The following is a 12,062-nucleotide window of genomic DNA, read 5'->3' as shown; positions in this document are numbered from 1 at the left end:
ATGAAATTTTCAGAGAACTAAAATATCTTTAAAAAACAATGTTCAGGTGAGCATCTTCATGTACATTTCCCTGAGGAACTATGTCTAGGCACTTAGGAGAGAATTATTAATTCACTAGATACAAGTATATTTTATGTGACTGAGTAGCACTAGATTTCTCTTCACTTTGAATCCATCAATGTTCGGTCTAACCAAAAACACACAACATTTATTAACCCTAGTTATCCAACTCGGCTCATCACCATAGTACTTTGAATTCCTGATACTATAGATAAAAGGTAACATATCAATATTCTTTTAACATGAATATCCCCATTAATTATTCTGTGTTTATAGAGATCCCATGTCTATACATAAGTATCTGTCCATAACTTTTACAATTTTCTATTTACTTTTTATAACAATAATTTATTATAAATAGTATTAAATACATAGTCTGAATAAGTTATTTAAACATAAATCAAAACAAAATCAAACAGTATACTGACTCTTCCTGGCATAACATAAATAAGACCTATACTTACAAACAGCACCATAAATGAGAAGAAAACTATACAAATGTATGCAACAAAATCATTTTCAGACATGGAGATAGAGGCAGATTAAGAATGTGCCCTATCAGAAATGAAAACAAACTAAAGGATCTTTCTGAAGTCAACATCCTTATCACTACCCAGAGAGGAACCCAAACAGTACATGAAGGAGTCATGGAGACATACAGAGAGAAACCTGAGGAGGCAGTCTCAAGCAGACAGAGTTAAGGGCAGAGTGCTACAGCAGAAGGAGATGTACAGAGGAAAGCCCCAGAAACCTGGCTCACTAACAAAGTTACAGGGCCAAGGCACTGACGGCTCTAAGTCAGAGGAATCCTGACCTATAGAGCTATGGAGAACTGCAAATCATCTTGTGCTCCACATGATAGGCAGGGACCTTGGGGAAGCAGGCTTCAGTAACAAGGAGAACCAGCCCTAGTGTAACAAGCCCTTCTAAATCTGAATGGCAAAGAATTTAAAACTAGACTTAAAGAAGAAAGAGCATCCTGAAGTAATATATACATGGCTCTACAAACAGTCTGATAATCTTAAAAGAAACCTGACAATAACATACAATTCACTGTATCTAACCATGATATAAAAGGTAACCTATAACCAGGAAGAAATACCAATGGATAAAATACTGTTCTGGAAAATGATAAAATTATAGAACAATACAGATAAGAATACTTGTTGCTATTCTTATCATATCATCGTCAGTATTGTGATTATTAACATTGTCAAGAACTGAAAAGAACCTATGAACATAAAGGAATTTTTCAATGGAGGGAGACTGGAGAGACAGCTTAGCAGGTGAAGTGTTTGGAGCATAAGCATGAAGACCTGAGCTCACATTTTAAAGGCACTGTGCACAGCCGGGGGGGGGGGGGGGGGAGCACACCTTTAATCCCAACACTTAGGGAGGCAGAGGCAGGAGAGTATCTGTGAGTCTGACATCTGGTCTACAACACAGGGTTCCAGGACAGCTACAGCGAGAGAAAGAGATGTGTGGTAGTCTCTGCTCATAATCCCAGCACTGGGAAAGTGGAGACAAACAGATCCCCAGGGCTCACTGGCCAGCCAGCCTAGCCTGCTTGGCCTTTCCTGCCAGGCAAGTGAGAGGTCTTTACACAGTAACCAGGTGGCCAGCACCTGAGACGCAATACCCAGGCTATCCTCTGGCCTCCACAGTATATGCACACACGAACATGTGCACACATAAACAAACAGACACACAACATCAAAAAAAAAAAAAAAAAAGATAAGGGTTAAAAAAAAAGGCACCATCTGAAATTCCCAATGAATAGAATTAAAACACTGCAGAGGGGAAAATGAGTTAAAAAATGAGTTAAGTTCAGACTAAAGCAATAAAACCTATCTAAAACAAAGCTCAAAAAGAAAAGACCAAAAAAAAAAAAAAAAAGTGACCAGATCTCAGTGATCTGGACAGTATCAAGGAATCTAACTTGGGCTCTGACAATACAGCTCAATGGGAAAGCACTTGTATAAGGCTGAGTCTTACACAATCCTGAGTAAAAACAATGAGGAAAAGAATCTTTTCAAAAACATTTTTTTTAATTTAATAAAACTAAAGTTACCTGGAATTTGGTGCCCCAGATGAGGGAAAAATGAAGAATAAAAGGAAGTAATATTTGGAGAAATAATAACCAACTTTTTTCAAAATTTGATAAAAATTACAAAGCTATGGAGGGGACAAATATTAATGTAAACACGTGGTAAACTACACAGGACCATGACTGAGCTCAGTTAACATCAGCATAGAACATTGGAAAAGTACCAGAGTTGGAGTTTGCAACATACAAGCTAAAGGATATAAATTTTAACATGATGAATTATAGGGCACAAATATAGATGAAATTTCATAGACCTAATAATTATAGGGCAGCTGGCTAAACTAGAGACAATGATCTCTAAAAGTCACTAACGGATACAAACAAAAACGGAGCAAATATTTATTAGTACTCCTCTAAAAACAGCTACGTAAACTGCAAGAAGAAGTGCTTTTCATAAGGTACCTGGGACTCAAAACAAATCCACCACAACTTACTACAAAAGACCACCAACTGCACCTAAAGAGGACGGCGCTAACCTGCAGACACTGTTCCCTGTTCACAGTGAGGAGCATTACCACCCAGAACAGAAGGAGACTGGGTGCTACTTAACACATTTTCAACTCCAATAAATAACAGATATATGGTTTTACAATACCAATTTAACAAGGACCAAAAAAGTAGTCTACCTAGGACACAAAAGTGGCCATGCACACAGAAATGCTATTTTGACTGATCTCTTCCCCTCAATTTGACATGTACCACATGTAGAATACAGTACCAGTCACTTTATAAGCTACTAATGTACTTGGGAGAGGTACTTTCCAATACCAGAGCATTTAGGGCTTGGAATGTTTTATTTTCACTTGTTTTTTTTTTTTGTTTGTTTTGTTTTGTTTTTGTTTTTTACCCATTGTCCTTTATCTCCTTGAAGTTTACTGAAGAAAAGCTTTAGTTCTCTAACTGTCAAATTATAGCTGGCCAGCACTCCCAACATGTCAACGAGAAGATCTGAGAAAAAGCAAACAAAACAATAAAAAAGGTGAGCTACTTATATTTCTAGATAAAGAACTAAAACACATGTGCTCACCTAATAGTCTGGACATACGAGGTACAGATACATGCCACGGGGCTGGAGAGATGGCTCAGTGGTTAAGAGCACATTCAGCTCTTCCCGAGGACCTGGGTTTGGTTCCCAGAGCTGTCAAGTAAGTCACAGCCACTTGAAACTCCAGCTCCAAGGGTATCTGACACCTCTGGCCTCTGCATGCATTGCACTCACACACACATTCCTACACACACACACACACACACACACACACACACACACACACACTTAAAAATAATAAATAAATTTTAAATAGATAATTCTACATAATCAAGTATTTTTACTTTTAAGATGTTGCTAAAAGAAATTTTTTAAATACAATATTTAAAATCAAACTTTTTCTTAACATTTTTACAGAAAAGTTATACCTGCAATCATACTGTCAACTTTCTCAATTTTCCCAAGTACTTTCTCCACGAGGCCTACTTCTGTGCAGACCTGAAGGTTTCGTATGCTCTTCTTCAGAATGGCTGTGAACATGCTCCAGACTTCTGCTTGGCAAGTGACATCACATTTTTCCAGCAGCTCCACCATGCAGAGGATACTCTCACCTTCTTGGATAATGAAGTTCATCTCCAAATCAAACTGGCCTCCTACCAGCTTCCAAGGGAAAACAAAGAAAAGCATATTTAAGGCATTACTCTATACCTATTACCACTATCCCTTGTTCCTAATTTCAAATTAGCAATGACTACACATTCACAACATTTTCCCTACCCTCCAAACAAAATACTCAATTTTTTTTTTAAATCTCAAAAAAATAAATCCTCTGACAAAAGCTTCAAATCTAGATAGCACAAAGTGGCTTGTGACTTGGAATATAAAAATTAAAATATTTTCAAAAAAACAAACATGGGGTAACTTAAGGAAGTCATTTCCAGAGGCATGAAATGATAGAAACTTATGTTCTAAACTCTTTAGGCGAGATGCCTATCATCCCAGTGCTTGAGAAGTGGCAGGACGATCAAGAGTTCAAGATCAGGCCTGGAGAGATGCTCCGAAGGGAAGAGCACTTTATGCTATCACAGAGGGTCTGGGTTTGGATCCTAGCACTCATTATACACAACCATCCTCAACTCCAATTCCAAGTAATTGGGCACCCTCTTCTGGCCTCCAAGGCTATCAGGAAAACCCATAGTATACTTAAATACATGTAGGCAAAACACTCATACACATAAAATAAAAATGAACAAATTAAAAAAAAAAAAAGGTCAGGCATAGTGATATCGTGGTACATGTCATTCCCAGCACTCCAGAAGGCAGAGGCAAACAGATCTCTGACTTCAGGGCAGTCAGAACTATATAGTAAGACCCTATCTCAAAAAGAGAGAGAGAGAGAGAGAGAGAGAGAGACAGTGTTGAAGGGTTAAAGGTTATCCATAGCTAAATAGTGAATTTAAGGCCAGCTTAGGCTACTGGAGACTTTGCCTCAAAAAAGTAATTAATTAATTAATTAATTATCAAAAAAAGATTGTTAGATTTCTGGACTTCTCATTGATAAATTTAACTAATACACATTAAAATTCTGAGCAGGATCTATAGCTCAGTGTTAGAGTGCTCACCTAGCATATATAAGACTCTGTGCTTAATCTTAAGTAATTTGGGGGGATTTAAGTACATAAGAAATTCATAAAATCAAAATATAATTACAACACAAGAGAAAATCATTCATGATTCATGTTGTAAATATAAATAACTTCCTAAAAGAAAATTTAAAAGTGAAGTTTGGGGGTCGTGGTGACACAAGCCTTTAATCCCAGCACTTGGGGGGCAAAGCCAGGCGGAGGATCTCTGTGAGTTCGAGGCCAGCCTGGTCTACAGAGTGAGATCCAGGACAGGCACCAAAATTACACAGAGAAAACTTGTCTCTAAAAAACAAAATTAAAAAAAAGGTGAAATTTGGGACAAAGCAATGAATACAATGTCTTATAAACAACACCATGACATATCAACGAAAACCTCAATTTTATTCACAAAATTAATATAAAAACAAAATAAAAATTATATAGGTGTGCTATAAAAATTACAAGACCTTAATAATGTACATAATAAAATGTACTATGGGCAAGTATTTGGGGAAACAGGTTTTCTCATATATTAGTAATGCTGAGGAAATGGGTATACTATCTGTGAAAATCCAAACAGAAAATAGAATGCATAATTAAAGAGTAACTTCTTTGAGCGTAAGAGTAATTTCTGGTCAGAAAGTATACTATAAAGTTGCAGAAAGGCAGCAAACGAACAATAAATCTCCACAGGCATAACACACCAATAACCCTATAAAGTGTTACATATGATAACACATGGTCCTACAGTCACTATTTCATGAGAGGAAAGCAGAAAGAGAAAATGGCATGTGACAAATTATCTAGACACAACAGGAAGGCAGACAACTGCAGCAACATTCTCCAGTAGACAGAAACTCAAAATCCTCAGCTGAGTATAGAAAGGCACGTCCTCAAATGTACACAAACAGCATGTGGACAAACCAACCGACATAAACAGTTTACTGCTAAATAAATAAATAAATAAATAAATAAATAAATAAATAAATAAATAAATAAGGAGAGTTCTAATACTGTGAAAATCTCTTCAACAATTATATGCCTTCTGGGTAGAACTAAATAGGAGAAAAACCTCATTGCAACTAACTTGAGAGGCCTCACCTTCACCTTAATATTACTTACATCCATCTTTCATTCTGATCTGTATATATTACCATCAGCAATCACCCTTCCAAGAAGCTATAGAATTAATTTGGAAAGTAATTTCCAAAATGGCCCCAAATATTTCACCAGCTTCTAAATTGAGCTTATAGTGTGAAAGCAATATGCAGACAGGTGTTTTAAATATTTTTCCATTGCATTAAATATTGTAAGATACACCTTTCAAGAAGAAAATTGATGACTGAAAGGTGTACATACAAATGTGTGGCAGATTTGATATACTGTATGCATGCATATCTATTATACCTAAAAACCATGCAGAGAGTCTACAATATGTCAGGTTAACCCTTTCTAATAGTTATTTGAAGCTGATCAACCTTCAAAACACAAATTTGTCTCCAATGACGAGGATCATAGCCAGGCCCAGGCATCGGGGTTATTATCTGAGCGGCAGTAATGGCTCTGTACTCCAAAATGTAATCTTCCAAATGTCACGGGGAGTTATGAATATCTGAGCAGCCTAATGCACTTTACCAGGCATGAAATGTGAAAATGTAATCTTATTACCTTTTTATGGTTGTATTTTTTTGAATAATGTAGCCTGGAAACTGATGTATAGTCTTTTCCTGCATTTTAGCATGATTTGGTCTCCTCTGCTATAGAGAACATTTTTCAAAACTCTCCATTTCAACATATTTTAGTCTTGCATGAACTTCATAAACAATTTTTATAGCAACCTTCAGGGTGGCATAACATGCTTTATATAGGTCACAGTTTAATGTATATGATTACAGACCTTTTAAAGTATTTTATTCAAAGAATTCAAATGAACCTGTACAACTTTTGTACCAAGGCCTTAATTTGTACATAATTTTCTTCTCAATAGTTTTATTAACAAAATGCCTTAACTTAAAATTGGTCACTAAGCTGAGTCACTTATATTCTCAAAAAATAATAAACAAAAAATACAGGAAGATGAAAAATATGTATCTTCTCTTCAAAAGATTTATGAAGCTAGAAGACTGTTACTCAACATCCAGGTACTTCACGGGGGATCGTGCTTGCTCTAGACAACTCAATGTGAACTTATTAAGTTTCTCCTCAGAGACAGGACAAGAGTACCATGTAACAGACGACAGGGCAAGGTATAATCTCAACCTTTGCCACTGACCAAATATTACTCTAGTCCTTGTGACTTGTCTAAAAATGTCTAAATTGTTTTTATTCTGAGCTTGTTTACATATAAAATGAACTAAAAATAAAGTTCCTCTCCATGAACAGTGTCACATTCATACAGAAATGGGTCCTTGGGGAAAACTAGATACTTGGAGATTAACATTTTTAAGAGAGCAGGATACATAAAAGGTACTAACACAGACATGAATGCATTATTTTCCTAGGTTGACATCAAATTCACAACCCTCCCATCTCAGCCTTGGCATTACTCTTTTATAAAAAGGAATATGACCTGTCTTCCCAACTGTCCTCCTACATAGTACATAAGATATATAAACAGTGACAATAGCTAGAGGGGCCATCTCAGAAGCTAAGCATCCATCTCATGATGAAGATTATAGTGCACCAATATCATGGATCCTGATAACTACAGAACCACTGCAGCAGTCCATTGCCCAGATTCTCAACAGGACAAACACAAGCCTATTTTTCAGAAACCACTATTGAATTAATACATATGGTTATAGTTAAATCTTCTCAGAAGTTATAAAACTGTATCTGTGACTATGTTTTATTACATTTATTTGTTTTGTGTATGAATATGTGGTGTGTGTACCATGGCACACATGTGGAGGTTATAGGATAATTTGTGGAAGTCAGTTCTCTCCTTCTCCAATGTGGTTCCCAGGGATCAACTTAAGATTTCAGGCTTGACAGCAAGCACCTTTACCACTGAGCCACCTCACAGGCCCTATTTGAGAGAATTTTAAGTGAAATATCACATCACTTACATAATAGCAGGTGGTAACACTAACACTGTCTATCAATCTATTTTTAAGAACTGTATTATTTTTCCTAATAAGTTTTAAAATCAAAACATAGCCTAATCCTCACTACATTCTTATAAGATCATTCAATAAGCAACACTGTGCCATGTGGCCCCCACTATGAACCAAATTATTTGCTCCCTGCCCCCCCCCCCAAAAAAAACCTGCCAAATGATGGTGGCACACAACTTTAATCCTAGTGCTCAGAAGGCAGAGGCAAGCGGATCACTGTGAGTTTGAGGCCAGCCTGGTCTATGGGGCTAGTTCCAGGATAGCCAGGGCTATTACACAAAGAAACCCCGTCTTGCAAAAAAATAAAAAACAACAACCAAAAATAAATAAATAAATAAATAAAGCCATGATGGTGTCTTAACATCCTTTATTTCAGAAAGTAATCTTATTTGGAAATAGGCTGGTTGTAGATGTAACTGGTTCAGATGAGGTCATGAGGATAAGCCCTAATCCAAAGTGACTACTATTCTTATAAAAAGGGAAAATTTATACAGAGACATACACAAGTGAAAAAGTTGGATAAAGATGCATACAGAGTTCTGGATGGTAATTTTATAAGTCAAAGAATGGCAAAGATTCTTGCAAGGCCTCCAGAGCATGGTTCTCAACCTTTCTAATGCTGCAACCCTTTAAAAACAGTTGCTCATGTTGTGGTGATCCTAACTGTAAATTTATTTTTGTTGCTACTTCATAACTGTCATTTTGCTACTGCGACAAATTGTAATGTAAAATATCTGTGTTTGTTTTCCAATAGTCTCAAGCGACCTCTGTGAAAGGTCATCCATCACACACACACACACACACACCCAAGGGGTTGAAACCTATGGTTGAGAACCACTGCTCCAGAGATTAGGAAGGACACATCAAAGAGATTCTCACAAGTCTACAGAAGAACCAAACTGCTAACACATTTGATTTTAACTTCTAGTATACAAAACTCTGAGGCAGTTAAGTTTCTTAGGTTTCAGCAGCTCAATTTCTAGGTCTTTGCTATACAGCCCTAGCAAACTCATGACCCCAGTGTCTACTGAAGCTGTTTTTTGATAGTACCAACTAAATTCCCCAGGAAACATTCTCCAAAACTCTTTTAAATGCCAGACCATAGGCTTCAGAGGTATTTAAGTGGATAAAGAACTTTCCATTCAAGCATAAGGTAGAGAGTTCAGATCCCCAGAACTACATAAATGCCAGTTAGGCATGGCAGCCCACCTGGAATCCCAGCATTCGGAATGTTAAGATGGAATCCCCAGAGCAAACTGCCTAGCTAGACTAAATAGAATCAGTAAACTCCGGGTTGCAGTAAGAGACTCTGCCTCAATATATAAGGTGGAAAGAAATCAAGGATAGCTGATGTCAACCTCTGCCTCTATACACATGTACAAATACCTGCACACACATCTACACATATGCTGCCACACACATGCAAACATTTAATATAACAAACTGTAAGTAAAGGAAAAAAATGTATCCCCTTAACATATTAAATCTCTTTTATTATGTGTGTGTGTGTGTGTGTGTGATCAAACTCATAATCCTCCTGCGTGTGTGTGTGTGTGTGTGTGTGTGTGTGTGTGTGTGTGTGTGTGTGAGATCAAACTCATAATCCTCCTGCCTCAGCCTCCCAAGTGCTGGGATCACTGGCATGCACCACCATGCCCAGCACAGTATACTAAATCTCTACAAAACAAAAATACTTGAGCAATAATGCAGAAGCTGTATTTATGAGCTTTGTAATTATTTAAGAAAAATCAGAAAATATTTATTTCTCATATTTTTCACTAAAATGCTTACATACACAGTAAGACATATTCAGCTAAAAACATGAGTTCCTAGACCTGATTGTTGAGTAAATTTTGATTCTGAATACATAAGAATGACTACTGCTGAAAATATTTAATTAAAACTGAAAGAGAACAACAGGCAATCTGAGAGGAGTTTTGATAAGGGCCCAGTGATGATGGTGTGCCAGAAATTAGAGGCCTTGAGCCAGACCAGTGACTCGTTGCAATGAACACTTTGCAGATGGGGCTGACTGGACAAAAGGGTCTACTGCGTGGCACACTGCAGCTCCTAATGCCACTAGGATGGAGAGGTGTTGGAAAGAGGGAGGAGCAAGGTGGGCTTTCTGTCTGTTTGTTTGGTTTTTAATTAATTTCTGGGGAGCATACTGCAGGGGTGAGGGGCAGATACGGAGGGACCAGGAGATGAGTGGGATTGGGGTACATGATGTGAAATTTCCAAAGAATCCATAAAGAATTATGTTTTTAAAAAACTGAAAAAGAATCAATAAAACAAGCCAAAAACAATTGGTATGGAGAAAAAAAGATGGGTAAATAAAAGAGGAAAATGCAACTGAGACACAAGTACAACCAGGAATTAAAATCACAGTCTATAAAGCCAGGCGGTGGTGGCGCACGCCTTTAATCCCAGCACTCCGGGAGGCAGAGCCAGGTGGATCTCTGTGAGTTCGAGGTCAGCCTGGTCTACAGAGTGAGTTCCAGGACAGGCTCCAAAGCTACACAGAGAAACCCTGTCTCAAAAAAAACAAAACAAAACAAAATTTACAATCTATACCTGTGTGCCAAGAATATAAGTAAGATTAGCTGAAACTACGCTTTAATCCTGTATATAGGGAGTTTCCTTCTTTTTATTTTTAATCTCAAATATTTAATTCATTATGAGGCAGAGATATTTAGAACTCAAGAAACTGCAACTGTTTCAAAACATTTTTAACAAAATTACGCAGAAATGTAGTAAATCCTTACTTTAATGCGTTCCTAATACATAGATGGGAGAATGTTCAACTCTTTGGCACGTGCATAACCCCCCGCCTTTACTTCACACTAACCCTTTCAATAGAAAGTTATCCAAAGTAATGGCCCAGTCCTCAATCACTTGCCACTGAAAGTGACACTATTACTCTTTACAAATTTGCCATTCAGTGGATGACCAAAGGAGCATCTAACTGTTTCACAGTGCCAAGAAAACAAAATCATTCTCTGAATCAGACTCAAATATTAAAAAAAAAGTTCCTTTAGGTAAATAAAAAACAAACTTTACTTAAAATTAATTGTCAATAAAAATTAAAACACTTAATAAATTTTGCATTTGTCTTATATCAGAAATTCCCTTCTAGATTGCTATTTGTTTTCAACCTTGAAAGGATGTTAGCTTTTGGAGGAGTTATTTATAGACTCCTATACAACTATATCTTATTTATGTATCATATATGATAATAGTTCTACAGGAAAAGCGCCAAAGAATATTAGTAACGGCTATCCTGCATGACTGAGCTATCATGAATGACTGAGTTAGAAAAGGTTGTCACTGTCTAAATCATATACTCATTGCACATTTCTAAGAAATAAGTACATATTTTCTTGGGGTCCAGTAGAAGGAAAGAGCTTTTCATCTTAAGAAGCTTTGCAAGGCTGCTTTGTGGTCACAGATACAATACACTTTGACTTATGTGTCAACAGCAAGCCTTCGGGCTGCACCTTCTTCAAAATGTTTGCAGAGAAAAAAGAAAGCTTTTGAACTTAAGAGAACAGATTTGGTTTTAAGAGATTCTACTTGCAGATCTCTGTGAGTTCAAGGACAATCTAGTGTACATAGCAAGTTCCAAGTTACCCAGAGCTACATAGTGAGACCCTGTCTTTTAAAAGCAAGGCCAGGAGGAGGCCTAAAGAGATAGCTCTTTGGTTAACAGCACTGGATGCTCTTACAGAGGACCAGGGCTTGATTCCTAACATTCACTTGATGACTTACTGCCATATGTAACTACAGTTCCAAGAAATCACTCTTCTGGCCTCAAAGTCATCACGCACATACATGGTATACAGACATACATGCAGGCAATAAAAATCATACACATAAAAATTTAATTAATTTAAAAAAAAAAGGGGGGGGTTCCTGCTTTTATGGATTTGTGCCAGGGTTTATGCAACAGAGTGGTAACTTTAGATGACATAATCGCATTGGCCACAGGTCCATCCAGGGGAATTCGGATAAGAGAATGGATTCCTGAAGCATACAGATCCCAGCATCTCATTCCTGAGGATGTGGGTTCAATTCCCAGCACACATGATGGCTTACAACCATCTGTAACTCCAGCTCCAGGAGATCTGACCTCTTCTGGGCCTCTGCAGGTACTGCATGCATGTGGTACA

General features: G+C 37.2%; 1 protein-coding gene across 2 annotated transcripts in view; it reads right to left on the bottom strand.

The window, feature by feature from the left end:
* The window catches only part of Lrba (LPS responsive beige-like anchor protein), a 571,922-nt gene that overhangs the window by 503,968 nt on the left and 55,892 nt on the right, over positions 1-12,062 (bottom strand). For both annotated transcript variants that reach the window (XM_006976444.4, XM_042279232.2), the window contains exons 2-3: positions 3,581-3,812; positions 3,015-3,115 (exon numbers count right to left, since the gene is read on the bottom strand). In XM_006976444.4, coding sequence (XP_006976506.1) covers positions 3,015-3,115; positions 3,581-3,812 — 333 coding nt within the window. The remainder of the gene's footprint in view (positions 1-3,014; positions 3,116-3,580; positions 3,813-12,062) is intronic.

This window comes from Peromyscus maniculatus, chromosome 6 (assembly GCF_049852395.1).
Source record: "Peromyscus maniculatus bairdii isolate BWxNUB_F1_BW_parent chromosome 6, HU_Pman_BW_mat_3.1, whole genome shotgun sequence".
NCBI classification, from domain to species: domain Eukaryota; kingdom Metazoa; phylum Chordata; class Mammalia; order Rodentia; family Cricetidae; genus Peromyscus; species Peromyscus maniculatus.
The sequence above is the reverse complement of the archived record's forward strand: the minus strand, read 5'-3'. Positions and strand labels throughout refer to the sequence as shown.